Raw genomic sequence first — 14,641 nt, 5'->3', positions numbered from 1 at the left:
GTCCTAAAGCAAAAAGGAACTAATTTATCTTGGGGAGCTAGATCAGTCGCATATGATATTTATTATAGTATCTCTTTGTTTGATCATTGTAATTTCTTTTACATTTGTAGAGACTCGAACATTATTACTCATGTACTCGCGGCTAGAGACAACAAGTCCCTCCACATTTTACTTTGAACCCTGCTACGGCAAGGTCGCTAATTACTTTATATATGGATGTAAGGAATGTAGGAAGTTCTTCCTAGTTTTGGAAGTGTATTCCTTTTATCTATAAAAAAAAATATATATATATTTGCTGGCATCATTTCATATCACACGGACACACGTCTCTATTCGGAAGATTGTTTGGGATGTAATCCGCAGTGTTTAACACGGATGGATGGATCGCATATTTTTTATGATGGGCTCCGCTGTTTTTCTGCATCAAAAATTTACAATCTCATTTAATAAGCCCTCTTTCTAAACAGCTTAATAGCATTTTGGCCTATAAATAGAATTATGAACTCCTGAAGGCTGACCACCTCTGCTTGTTTACTGTAAAATTGTGCAACCCCCGAAAAAGGACTTGGAACTGCTAAGTGACTATTATAGAAATCACTCTAAGAAAATGGACAACAATGGGAGAAAAAAGAGACTTCAGACACTCACAAAAAATGATACCAACTAGCAGACATCATCTCGCTGTGTTTCCCCAGTTGTGTCTAATTCCTTGGCCGGAAGCATTGCGTACCCTACAATTTAAGAGAGGGCGAGGCCCAAAATTTGCAAATCCATGGCTCATCCGCTTCATCATTTTGTTGTGTTCCGAATAACACATCCTTATCAAGAGGCAACAAGATACTCTGGTCACAAACAAAAACGTGAAGTTAAAGCTGTTTAATCAAATCTCCTTCACATAAAGAAAAAAGAGTAGCATTCCAAGAAAAATGCCTTGCCAAGTTACACACTTCTATCACTCACGACAATCATTACAGTAATCATCACACATAATATTGTGATCATCTACAAAAACGATCACTACAAGTAATGACACATCATATTAAATAACCAACAAAAACCCATGTCTACTACACACATTGCTGTTTTGTAGCCTCCATCCTCTCTAGCAAGCCTGCAATCTCAGCTTGCATTCTAATTTTCATGTTGTAGTAATCACAATGAGAGTTTTCTAAAGCCTTGAGCTCCTCAAGTTTCTTCCTCCGTCTCTCCTCTGTCTCCTGCAAACACAGTTTGGCAAGCTTGCTCGTGTACTCTTCCTCCAACTTCTCACTGTTAGCTCGCACCATTCTTCGATACCTCTCAGCTTCTCTTCGGGCATCATCTGCTTTGGCCTGGAACATCCTCGCTTCTGCTTCTTTAATTCGCACTATGCTTTCGAGGCTGTTGAACCCGTTCTTTGACAATATGCTGCTCTGCAACTCCTCTTCCACTGTTTGATCAGTCATAAAGGGTTTAAGGTTGTTCTGGTGAGCATCTTCTCTAAATGACAACATATCATGTTCTACACCGGAAGAGTGCATGCTATAGGAAATAGATTGGGGACCCAGAGAAGTGGGAGGTGGGGCAGAGGCCATATTTCCCTTTTGACTCATCTGAGTTTTCACCGCGTCTTTAAAAGAGCTCATAGAACCAGAAGCGTCTGTGATCCCATCTGTGTTTATATATGCCACATCAATATTCCGTGTTAGTAGAAGATATAATACACAGAGGACATTTAAAGCAAAATTATCAAGAGTTAAGATTCCTTACAAGAATTTCGACATAAGCAGTTAAACACGACTAAAGAGAAAAAAGTAAATGGCTTTTCCATGCAAAAAAATACATATCTGGAAGCACTTTTTAAAGATGAATGCTAAAAATCAGCAACTCAAAGGTGGATATTCAATCACTTGAAGAATGAACAAAGAAAAAAACACGGAAAAGAGTACTCGAAATCTGCTAAAATCATTACAAACAAACAAAATCAATATGACTATTCCACAACCCCCTCCCCCCCAAGATTGGTGCACCTAAGAATCCAATAAGCAACGCCAGGCATGCACGTCAGCAATAAGAATTCATGATCCATCAATATTATAGCAATACTCAAATTGGTCTATATGATCTAAGTCAAATCGATGCTACTTCCAGCGCTCTTACAAATATGGATAAAAACAAAAAGGTTTTACCCTGGACCCTTGGATCTCAAGAGAGCACCTGAATAATGTAACATAACATAACTCTGCTGCTCCAAAGAGGAGTCCGCCGTCTTCCACATGGCTTCTCTTGTCCCACAAATTTCCACATAACATGTTTCAATATATAGCTAATAGTTATTAGTTGTGTATATCCCCTTCATGTTCCCTTCTACACTTGAGATGTTTATCATTTACACTCACCACCACTTGAAACAGCACATGTTTCGACACCCCCCCCCTCCTTTCCGCAGTTGCTAAACAATCAATAAAGAACAGCTAACTAAGATGGGAACTAGATCTATATAACTATTGACAAGTACGTAAAAAAATAATACCAGTATTATATGTATCAATGCCTTGTATTTTTCAGCATGCTAGACATTGTGATTTGGTCCAACACTCAGACTACTGGTGCACCACCTTGGTCAACAATATCAAAATATTGGATCGGAAATAAAATAACACATCACGCTGATTGACATGATTGTTAGCTTGATGATAAACAATAAAAGGGTAAACTTCATGTGGTAATAAGACCAAGGGATGTCCCACACATTAACGTGACAAAGTAACTTCTAGTCTGAACTAGGGAACTTACTCTTCACTAATTTTAGTAATTTCCCGGTAAACTTACATGCATTTGTTCTTTCGAAATGATATAAATTCCATAAGGTATTCAACATAGCAATATCATATTAACTTAGGAAGTTTATTTATGGTAGAGTTGTGTTCACTTAGTGCGAACTTGCAAGCTGTCAGCAGCATGCAAAGCCCTTGGCAAAGAGAGAGGCTGTAAATACATTATTAATGCTAGTAACCAATCTCCAAAAGCTCAATATTTTGTACAGGGACATAAAATATCAAACGCTACGAAGGACTAACATGCAGTAGGCACACACCAAACAACACACTCCCAAGGGTGTTCACGCCCAAAAAAGGCCTCGATGCTAGCGCTGGGTTGCAAACTCAAATACACAACCTCTCCAGACTTACTGCTTCATATCATCTTGACAACTTATTACTCCAAAAGTCGAATTGTAATTGTACGAGAGAGAAGTAATAACATACCAAAGGGTCTCTGGAGTAAACAATGGACTCACACATGCCTAATACCACTTCCTTCTAGTTTGGGAAGTTTCCTTGTGATAGTTATTCAAGTGTCTTTAAGGATGATTACTTGCCACTCCTGGGACCAAAGATTTACTCGATTTTTTACAACATTCTTCACCAAATCCAGGAAGATCAGCAGGACTATGAAGAGAATATATTTATCAAAATACTAGGCAACATACAATTGCAACCTTAGGAATATTTAGGTTGAGAGGAATTAAGAGCTTCTGTTCCACGGCGCACTAGTGGTATCTGATCATCTTAATGCCTTCTACTAACCATTAGTATCTCAAATTACATCCTGAGAGAACTCAGTTGATATCAAGCATGTATTCTGTAGGTTCTTTGGAGCCTATAGTATTAAAAAAATGGAAATGTGAAACCTCGTTCTAGTCTATTACATGTTCCATGGTGGAAACCTCATAATTTCTCTCATTCACTGTCTTAAGCTATATACCTAAGGTTATCTTTGTTGGAAAATTATACCCCGGCAATTCAATTTTGGAGTTTGAAACCTGTCTCTACTACCACAATGATGATACAGAAATTCACTATCTTAGCAAAATCTACTTGCATAAAGCTAACTAACGAAGAGTAACTTCGATATAAAGTCAATGCCATTTGTGTGGAGTAATGCCAGTCAATTTTTAGATAGTTTTACAAGCAGCTGACTCCTACAAATTGCACCTTGGGAGTAGCAGTGCTCTATAACCAAACAAGAGTTTAGTAAAAATATATTTAGCCTTGACTAAGAAAGATCGTGAAGCTGACAGACAGTAAATTCTCCAAATGGAGAATGTTTGTCAATGTTTAATTCTAAATCTGGTGACATTTGTCGAATCAAATTAAACTCACTGAAACAACTTTCTAATCAAGATTCCTGTGGAACCTGTGTTCTCTAAACGTACGGTTCAGATTTGAACTTCACTATCTCTAAATTAGTAAATTTTACAATTCAAATGGAAAACAGGACACATTATCACATAATAATAAATCACTCATGTCTCTTTAATATACGATATACTAAAATAGTAAAATTTAATATCCAAAACGAGTTCCAGCTAGAGAAAGCATTGCACTAATAAAAGAAATAAAAATTAAGGCGCGGAAGGAAGAGAATCCATTATCTAAGGAGCCATCGATCCCAATTGAAATCATTATTCTTAGTAGACCGCCTCTGCAAGAAGGAACAGAAAAGAAAATGGTAACATGTTTCTTCCATACACACAGATAATTTAGTCAACATAATACTGCCATGGCAAGGGACCAAATATTTTCCTTATGCTTCACAAGTAAAGAACCTCTAAAGTTGATTTGCATTTATGCTAGATATAAGTACGTTAACTTTCACTTGGCTCAAAAAGGGAGGTGTCGCTAATCAAATCCCATTAGAAATGGAAGATCCCAAATGCTATTGTTTTGGAAAATTAATCTAATAGTTAACCTCTTCACGATATCCTTTAAGACCAAGGACAGTTGAAAATTTGAAACTGGTGTTCTGTGCCGGGATGGAACCAATTGTTTATAAGGATACTGTCGGAGACCTTGGGATTGTGGGACACTATGAGTCTTCTAAAGGAAAAAGACAGTAGCATTAACAACAACGACAATGACAATAATAACAAGGAAGGTGACGATAACAATAATGATAATATGACAATAATAAGGTTCTTCAGAAATAAGATGATGCCATTAATCAATACAGACGTTCTACAGACAAGCTGGTCATTTCTAAAACAGTTATAACTATGTGACATAAATGTCGTATCAAGCCATTAAAATTCACAAATTCTTCAAAGACACTATTTCAGACACATGCACATCTTAATAATGCATCCAAAAAAACACCCAGAGGAAAATAAACATGAAAGTATGCAGAGTATTTATTTAGAAATGAGATTTAGCTTGATAAGTAACTAATACATGGTTTATCCCTCAATTTCCTTTTATTTTCATCACTCATTTTTTCAGTAGACAATCTCACCCTACCCTGTACTACACTTCCAACTAATAAAGTTGGTAGTCCATCAATCAATAACAAATGGGGAAACTGAAAACTTATACCCTCAACCTTCATTCTACACTACTTTGATAAAGATAGTCATTCTACACTTCTTACATTCTAGGCCAACATCAAGCATAAGACAATGACATAGGAGCAGTGATATGGAGGAGCCAACACAAATAACTGGGAAAATTGTGAAGGAACATACCAATATACACCTGAGATATAGTCAAGAGTCGTGATATCTAAGATAACAAACCATAAAAATATAGTGGAGGATAGAAACAATTATGAACAGATAAGAAACCAGAAAACATGAAAATAATGTCAACTCAAATAAAAGAATAAAATAGCGGTCAGAAGACTTACACTTGAAAAACTGAAGCAAGCCGTTGCAAGCATCTGCAGGAGAAATGACCTTGTTTTTAAGCTTGCCAATCAATTGTTCTGCCCTATTGTGAAGTTCTTTGCCCTTGGAGTCTTCACTGGCCTGGAATATCTGCCTCACATAGTCAAGCTCCTTTATCAAGGTTTCTAGACCCCACTCTCCAGGACACAATTCAAAGACATCCTTAACAAAGCCAAACATCTCAGAAGCATGCCCACATCCAGGGCAATAGAATTGCATTTCCGTGCTCCCTGTTTTCCCTCTCATTCCAGACCCTGGTTTGATGAGATTACTCTGAATACCACATACAGCATGGCACCAGTGGGAACAGACGTCGCAGCCAACCCAACTGCAAGTTTTGTTGGCACAATCAAACTTGAAACAGACAGGGCACATGCATGCACTACAGAAGCCTTTTTTAGACGAGCATATCTTGCAGTCACAGTCATCAACAGGCAATAAACCCTTACAATTCACATTCCGACACCTCAAGAGCAAGAATATCTCGACAAGCTCAGTCATCGGGAGACGCATTTTCGCCGATAAAAAGATGGCCTGACCGGTCTTTAACGTGACCAAGATGTCCAGTTGGGCCTTGTGAGATTTTGAGAGCAACTCAAAAGTAAAATCAGACCTCTCGAGCCGCTTTTGGAAACTTAATAACTCATCACTCTTCAGGGCACTCCAATGAGACCCTTCAAGTACTCCTTGGTGGATTCAATTGTCTCATCAGGAAGCTCCTGAAATATATGAGCCATGACCGAATTGATTCAGAGACAACTTCTCGTAGTAGCCTCTCAGGTTTTGATAGCTTACGTGGGTCAGCCCTCCTCCATCCGATCCAACCCTTTGTCGATCAGAGGCTCTTCCCCTTGAGTCATTTGATTGGGTTTCCATTACTTGCCTTGCAGGAAGATCAGACGGGAAGAAAGAAAGGTTCTCAGAACCAGTTGTTCTATAAAGGGTTGAATCCTTATTGACTGGCCAATTACTTTGCATGGATATACTACCAGTACCAGCATTATGATTCGCCAAAACAACCCCATCCCCAACAGGTTTGAACCGACTGTGAACAGACCCATTAGTCCCCTCCCCACAATTCCAAATAGGGTCATTCTCTCTTCGATGACTCCCAACAGAATACTCATAAAAATCAGTAGAATTGCGCGTGAGCGAACAGCTAGGATTGTGTGAAAACGGAACAGAATACGAATAAGACATTGACATCGATGCTGCTCCAGTAAAATCATCAGAACTCCCAGTACGCGTATTATTATTCGAAGGCACCAAAGACTGGGTACTCCTACTAGGCCTCAAAGCAACAGGAACATCAGCAGCTTTTGGCATGCGGTTAGGCGAGGCAAGGGACAGCGATACATCAGGCAAACCCAAAGACAAATTGAGGGTCTCAGTCTCAGTCTCTAGTTTTGGTTTCTTCTCGTTCTCCTTCTCCGACTTCCCCTCTCGATCAATATCTCGTTTCGGACCACCTCCACTGACCCCATTCAATTGCAAGAAATCTCTTTCAACCCATCTCTCATCTTCATTTCCAGAATCCAAAACAATTTCTTTCCCTTTACTACAGCTACCCTTTTCTAAAGAAGTCAAAAAATTCTTCCCTGTAGCTGTAACCTCTTTTTCCTGAATACCCATCTTAAAATTCTCACACAAATAACTCAAAGTCAACTCCTGCGATCCTAAATTTCCAATTTTTAACGAATTTGAGCTACCCCCATCACGATCCATGTCTGATTTTCGTATAAAATCATCATTTTTCACAGAAAAATCAGTTTTTTCGTTCGGGTTTTTGGAATTTTCCGAGTTTTCAGTACCATACACATAATCTTTATCTGTAAACATGATGAAACACAGGTAGAAAAATGGACAGAGTTACCTGAAAGAATGAAGGAGGAATTATAATGACTGTAATACCCTTGTCTGCTTCTTCCTTCTTTCTCTCACCAGTCACCTCTACTCCATTCGTTTGGAGTTTGGACAACGGTTGAATTTTTTCCACTTCTTTAAAACCAACTACGATACTTCCAAAAGTTGAAAAGAAAATTACAACTATGGCCTCAATTAATTTTAAAGTTGACCATGCAAGTAATTATTTTTAGGGTGACCTCACCCAATTTATACCAAAATCTAGAGTACACAAGCTGTATCTGTAAGAGCGTATTGCATGACAAAGTCTATAACCAAAGAATAAAATGCCAACGCAACCATATATTGAGAGTGTACTCTAGAATTGCTATTCATTTATATACTTTTGATGTTGTAAATACGAACAAATTTATGCGTATGTATATCCGAGAACTATGAAATATTTGTTTGGTATATAGATGAAACCTGATGTCCTCTTCATAGGCCTAACCTTTTTTTTTTTTTTGTTACTTGGTTTTTGCTCCAAAGATTGTAGTTCCACTTGTTAGATAAGTTTTATGACGAATCTAAGAAGATTTGAAATTATTTGGAAAGATGGCAGGTATCTTGCATGGAACCATATATAAAATTTAACGGGTGTAGGCCTTTGGATGGTGAAAAAGGATATAAAGTGGAAATCTTTTTAGGTGGGACAAAAGTCAGCAGGAAAGTTTGCTAAGACATCTGGCGATGGCGAAAGACCCACATGCTAACTATTTTGTCTTCCAAAATTATTTTTTCTTTTCTGTTTTTGGCCAATGTTGTTCAATTTTGACAGGTCAATTATTTATTTTCGGTTGACTTACAAAGAATATTTTCAAGCGTGTTAAATTAAATACGTTTAAGTTCTTGGAATATTGGATGGATTAAAGCGTCTTCAATGCTACTCTATTATCCTACGTGTAGAGTGGGCAAGTTGACAATTTACCACACCAATCCATATTCTATATGGCGTGACTATCACATGTGGTTTAGAAAAATGATTCAGTGAGAATAGATAACTAAAACGAGAAATAGACGAGAAAAGTAAAGATAAATATCCAGGGGCGGGCGACCTTAAGTTTTGGGGGCCCTAGGCGAGATCCTAACGTATGATCTCTACCGATAAATGATGAAAAATACATAAGCCAATTTTTTTTTTCTTATTTGATCAAAAATTAAGTCCAAATTCTTTCGTACTCTTACGGAATCAAATGTGTGTTTAATATCAACAAATTCACACCAAAATTCAATTACAAAAACTAAACACAACTGAAAAGTTAGTCTTATTATATTTCTAGCTGCGAAATCACTAATTAAGTCTTCATAATCAAGTTTTTATACTAAAGACTTTTCAATAGATAACATATCTAATCCATTTAATCTTTTTTGATACATGCTCGATTGAAGGTAAGATTTGATCAACTTCAGCTTTGAAAAACTTCTTTCTGCATATGCGATGGTAACTGGTATAGTCAACAAAAGAAAGAGGAATAGAGACCGTGAAGTGCAAGTTGGAGAACTGGAGAGATCTTAGAGAATTGTAGAGACCGAGAGATTAAGAGTAGAAGTGGAGTCGTGGAGAATAAACCTCTCTACAGTTTAGTATCGATGTTTAATGATTTATGTTTGGGCAAAATTTGGAGCCAATGTTGGGCTGAAAAAAGAACAGTAGGATGTTTGTTTGCTTTCTTTTTGGGCCGAAAAAAAAATAATTGACCACAATTGCTTTTAACCATAGGGGCCCTAATATTTGGCCAACTTTCGGGGGACCAGCCAGCCGCTTGTGTGGGCTGTCCTCAGGGCCGGCCCTGTAAATATCAGAGTGAGTTCATTCTCTCTCCTGTTACTAATCTCACTCTTTCTTCAACTAAATACGTTGATCTTCGTTGGTGTTTTTATGTTATATTCAAAGTTTAATCTCTCACATTGATTCATCAATATCTTATTTAACATAAATGATGAAGAGACAACTTAAAGAAAAAGAGAACATATTGCAACACAAATAGATATTGATGAAGGTAAGATGAATTCATAATATGTTGTTGAGTATATATCTGAAAACCCAAAGGTGTAGCAGTAGGACGTACAAGTTACAGGACTAGTGCTCCATGGAGACGAGAAAATAGCCCCATCATTGTTTATCAACCAAGTATTGTTCTTGTTGTAAGTTTTAGAAGCATAACACCCATGTGAAAGAGAAACTTCTTCTGCCCCTGGCCTGGTGGACCTAGCCTTAACTCAAGTTTTTTCTCTTATGCAACTACCAACTTCTTTTCATCATTATTCTTAAACAACCACTCTCTATCCTTGTGTATCAAATCCGTTTCAACTTGAACTTGAGATAGGAAAATCCCAAGGAAGAAGAAGGTGAACTTGTGTTGTTCTAGATCGGTCTGTTTTATTTCTCTCTCTCTTTTTAGTTATCTCAATTTCTCATATCTTTTCGCGTTTGTTTTTTTTGTTAGTTTTCGCCACGTCATTCCTTTTAAGGCCAATCAGGTTGGACTTCGTAAGTTTTTACGGTGCTGGACCATGTGTGATAGTCACGCCCTATTCTATATCAAGTTGACAACTCACCACATTCTATTTTGGGGGTCAAATATAGAGCTTGATTTGATTTATCAAGTGTCACTCCATACTAGCTGCCCAAGTTGTCCCAACTTATCATATGTGCAAACAACCAAATTTAATTACTTTTCTATCCCTATGAATAATTTCTAATTCAAGAATGGTGTGTTGATATGTTAAAAACATATGATTATCTATGCAAGTGTGTGTTTCAATTGTGGACGGACTTATACAGTGTCATACACAACTTATACATTGTCGTATATAAACTTTATCCATTATATAATGTCGCAACGGCTTTATACATTGTCAGTGATATAAGTTGCCTGGGAACCTATTTGTTCTAGACACTATATATAAATTGTCTTCAAACATGTCCCTTAAAAAAAAGCCTAAACAAAACAATAATTCACATTCAAATTGAAAAATCATTTCACATTCAATTCAAAATAACTTACAACAAAATAACAAGTGAAACAAATTTGCACCAAAATAAGAAAGTGACATAGAGCAACACATATCTATCATTGCTGAATTAATTTTGCCCACGCAATTCCCACAAATGATCTATTAAAGCAGCCTGAAAAGCTATGAGTCTGCCTACAACGAATTTCGCGATGCGGACCAAGGAACCGTTGGAACCTTCTTTCATCGTTTTCATTAATATCAAATTCCCAATTATCGTGTGATTTATTTGAATGAAATGAGCAAGTAGTGTTTGATTTTGATTTGACTAATCCATCTCAATTTCATGAAGAGATGAATTTACACAAAAAATCATTGTGCTAAAATTAGGATTAGAAATGGGCGGAACTAAGTTTTTTTTTTATCTGTAGAAAGATGTAAAATAGAGAATGGTAATGTATATGGACGAGATATGGGGTGGTGGCAAAGAAAGACGAGTTGTAACATTTTACCATAAGTGAATTGTGTCTATAGAATAGATTTCATTATAAAACAATAATTTGGAGTGTAGCGCGTTAGTGCAGAAAAATTTTCACACTTCAACTAGTATCATCTTTTAAGTAGATGATATCACTTTGCACTCCAAATCAAACAATTGCCTTGACATTGCACTCCAAATCAAGTAATTGCTTTGACATACTTAAGACGTCTAAAACTTAAGTATAACTTTGACTCCGCTTGTGGATCTGTTAAACTTTCTATGTAACAGTGAACTAGAAAAAATATATGGTTTTGAACTATCGGGATGTTTGCAGTTTTTTTTTTTGGTCAAAACGGTAGGGATGTTTGCAGTTGACATCTAATTCCTTACCAAATACAAGTAACCTGATCAGTTTTAGACTTTTTAGTAATAAGGTTCAAGGGTCATCACTCATGACTCATGACCAGCTTCCCAGTTTGTTGAGGATTAGTTACACAATAAGCAGGCAAGCAGCACAGCTAGGTTCGCTGCCCCAGTGCAAGTCTGGCTAACCAACATCACGCGTATGTTGAAGTCTTGAAGGCGGAGGCTGGATCAACACAAATCAAACGCAAGTTCAATTAACTTTATTGTCGAATTCCAACAGACAGCTACCCCTATGTAACTAAAAAAAAAATCATAATTATCTCAAATTTCTTCGCCTTACATTACAACCATGTCTGATATATTTAATGACTTCCCATCTCAATAAGCGAACTTACCAAGGCTATAATTCAAGCTAAGCTAATGCTACCTACATCCATTAGCTCAATGCTCAGGATCTTTACCAGATGTCAATGCTTTAGCTCAGAGTTCAATGTGCATAAGAATTCCAGTTCATCGCCCTGTACAACTTTATGGAATAGAAATCACCTAACGAGGCCTCTTCCATATAATGTCTTCATACTCAGCTACCTCATCCTTTGGTTTATCGCGAACTACACTTAAGACAGAACTTGTTTCTTCTGTAGTTTAAGAAGTCACACCTACAAAAATACGATTCGTGAATAGACAAGCATTGTGGACTTCCCTCAGCAAGACAATAAGAACATATGTAGAAAACCTAAAAATAATTCTTACTTAGGGCATTCCCACCCCTGGCTGCAGGTCTCTTTTTTCTCTCCACAATGTGGTCGATGCATTTGGTGTTGCGAGCAAAGTTCATGAACTGACACCTGCATGGAAAAAAATCAGACAGAGGGAGGAGTGGTTCCTCAATAGAGAATACATTTGAAGAAGCTTTAACTTGGCGACACCAACAAGATGATAGAAAGTGAAGTTTTGTTAAAAACCATAGCAAGTTGAAACTAGACTTACTGTGGGCATGTCCAGTCCCCTTTTTCTTGTCAATATCATCAATATTAACTCTGTTAGGCCCATCAGCCTTGCACTCTAGGCATCGATATTTCTAGCAAAATTCATGAAAGTACAACTGCAGGAACAGTCACACACCAATTGGTTAACCTTCGAGTATACTATTGCTTGCAAATGCATGAAAGATTTAGTATGCAAGTTACGAGATAAAATTGACCACAATGGACATACACTTAAAGAAGTTAGATTAATCACTTATTTTGATCTTTAAATATGCAAAGGTATTATTGTGGATTTGTGGGAATGGTGAAATGTGATTCTTTTTTTTTTCATCACGGTAGCAATATCATACCATTATAAAAAAATATTAAATATTTGCAAGCCCAACATACTACTTACTTGGGGCATATCCAATCCCCTCGCTTCATTTCAACATCCTTAGATCGTTCACGACCCATGCCCTGAGATACCCTGGGGGTTTATTGCAGGCTTTGGAAGGGCTGGATCAGGGGGTGTCTCGCTCAATTCAACTAGCTCTGATAGTAGCTTGCGGGCAGATGCTTCAATCTGTTCCCTACCATGGGGTTTCTCTTCCCCTGAAAGAACAATTGGATCTAATGCATAGATTAACAACATACTAACAATATCCACAGTAGTGCAGGCAGATGCTTCAGAATCCTTTAGTATCCCATAGGCTCTATCACAGGATCCTCTCAAATTGCAGGCACTGCACACCTGTATGTAAGAGGATTTATTATTTATATCCAAATTTTCAAATTTTTGCTTACAGTGCCTTTCTAGCCTTTCTCAGTAATAATGGGAGCATACAAAAAGGACAAGCCATAAAGAACTTCGCCTGAAAAAATCAAAGAATTTCCAATTTGTATCACTATACTTTTATCTTATGCAGAGACAGAGAACTTACATCCCCTTCGTCAAGTTTTAAAAAAATGCTCTCAATCTTTTTAAGCTGAATTAACAGCTTTTGAAACAGACTAGGGCATCCACACTCAACCATAGTCTGAATGTGTTCTCTTGACAACGACCTGACATGATAAAGAGACATTAGTATTCCCACGTATGTAATATTGAAAGAATGTGCAATTAAACAATAAGTTACCACAGTTATGATTGTAAAAATAAACTGCATTGGGGGAGGGGGGTGGGTCATCGTATTCCTATTGCTATGTAGATCATTGATTATAAAGGCAGCAGAAACTTTGGCCATGTATCGCCAGTATACATGAGTTTTTGGTCCACCAGGCAAACCGTATCTATTTATACAGTTATATTTTTGAGCAACCATCTAGAATTTCAAAGCTCAGTCAGACAATATTTTTAAAATATCTCAGATGTGTTTAAGTTTTAGGGAACCTAATATATTTTAGACAACATTCAATTGTTGAATCATTTCACCAGTGACCAGACAATAAGATGCTTCTTCCAAAATCCTCCAAGTTTTACAATCTAGGAGTGACTGATAGTTAGCTGTAAAATGGGCTTTTGAGATAGCAAATCATTGTTCTTTTGAATTTTGGAATAAAGGTGGATCAACTTCAACCTTTTCAAACAAGCTACCAAGTACCAACTACCATTACTAAAAAGAAAAGAAATCACCATACAAAGGTAAGACAAGCATTCCCAACTTATTTTCTATCATGCTAACTAAAGTATACTAGCTCATTTTTCTATTCAAACTTCCAACCAAAAATTCAATGCCAAAACAAATGAAAACAAAGAAAGCCCCATACCTGAAAAATATCGAATCGATCATGAGAAAAGGTAAGAGAAGCATTTCTCAATTTATTCAAGTCCCTGTTAGTAGTACCAATTACAGCATCATCCTCCACACCACCACCACCTTCATTATTATCTTCAACTGGCAATAAAGATTTATCAAAGTAACCATTACTATTCAACTTCTCAATAAAACTTACCCATTCAGGCCATGGGTGAGAATAACTAAAACTAGTAGTTTCACTACTTCCATCATTGTCTGTAAGGGTATCTATAGCTTCAGAAGCAGTAGTATAGCTTTTCAAGATAAGGGGTTTTGAGATAAAGGAAAAAGGAAGTGGTAGTAATACGTGGGTTTTGGAGATTGATGAAGGGTTTTGGTAAAAGGGGTTTTAAGATAAAGGGAGAAAATGATGTTGTTTTTGTTGTTGTCGAAAGGGTATTTCTGTGAATACGGAAGAAAGAAGAGGTGAAAAGAAAACGTCTTGAAGCTGCCATGGTTGAGATTAATT

At 37.1% G+C, this 14,641-nt stretch overlaps 1 protein-coding gene and 1 long non-coding RNA gene across 2 annotated transcripts; both read right to left on the bottom strand.

Moving 5' to 3' along the window:
- Window positions 1-861: 861 nt before the first annotated feature.
- Window positions 862-7,669, bottom strand: LOC147521189 (protein OBERON 3-like). The gene is given in 5 exon segments (XM_086596212.1): window positions 862-1,651; window positions 5,662-6,357; window positions 6,360-6,443; window positions 6,446-6,502; window positions 6,505-7,669. Coding segments are annotated over 5 exon segments (2,457 nt in total). The 5' UTR covers window positions 7,541-7,669; the 3' UTR covers window positions 862-1,067.
- Window positions 7,670-11,635: 3,966 nt separating this feature from the next.
- Window positions 11,636-12,194, bottom strand: LOC147521188 (uncharacterized). The gene is made up of 2 exons (XR_015193841.1): window positions 12,159-12,194; window positions 11,636-12,064 (listed from the first exon to the last, which is right to left on the bottom strand). It is a non-coding gene; the product is annotated as an uncharacterized LOC147521188 (long non-coding RNA).
- Window positions 12,195-14,641: the final 2,447 nt, after the last annotated feature.

The sequence above is a fragment of the Coptis chinensis genome, chromosome 1 (genome assembly GCF_015680905.1).
Source record: "Coptis chinensis isolate HL-2020 chromosome 1, ASM1568090v1, whole genome shotgun sequence".
NCBI lineage: Eukaryota > Viridiplantae > Streptophyta > Magnoliopsida > Ranunculales > Ranunculaceae > Coptis > Coptis chinensis.
Note: the sequence above shows the minus strand (reverse complement) of the source record. Positions and strands in the feature narration are given on the sequence as shown.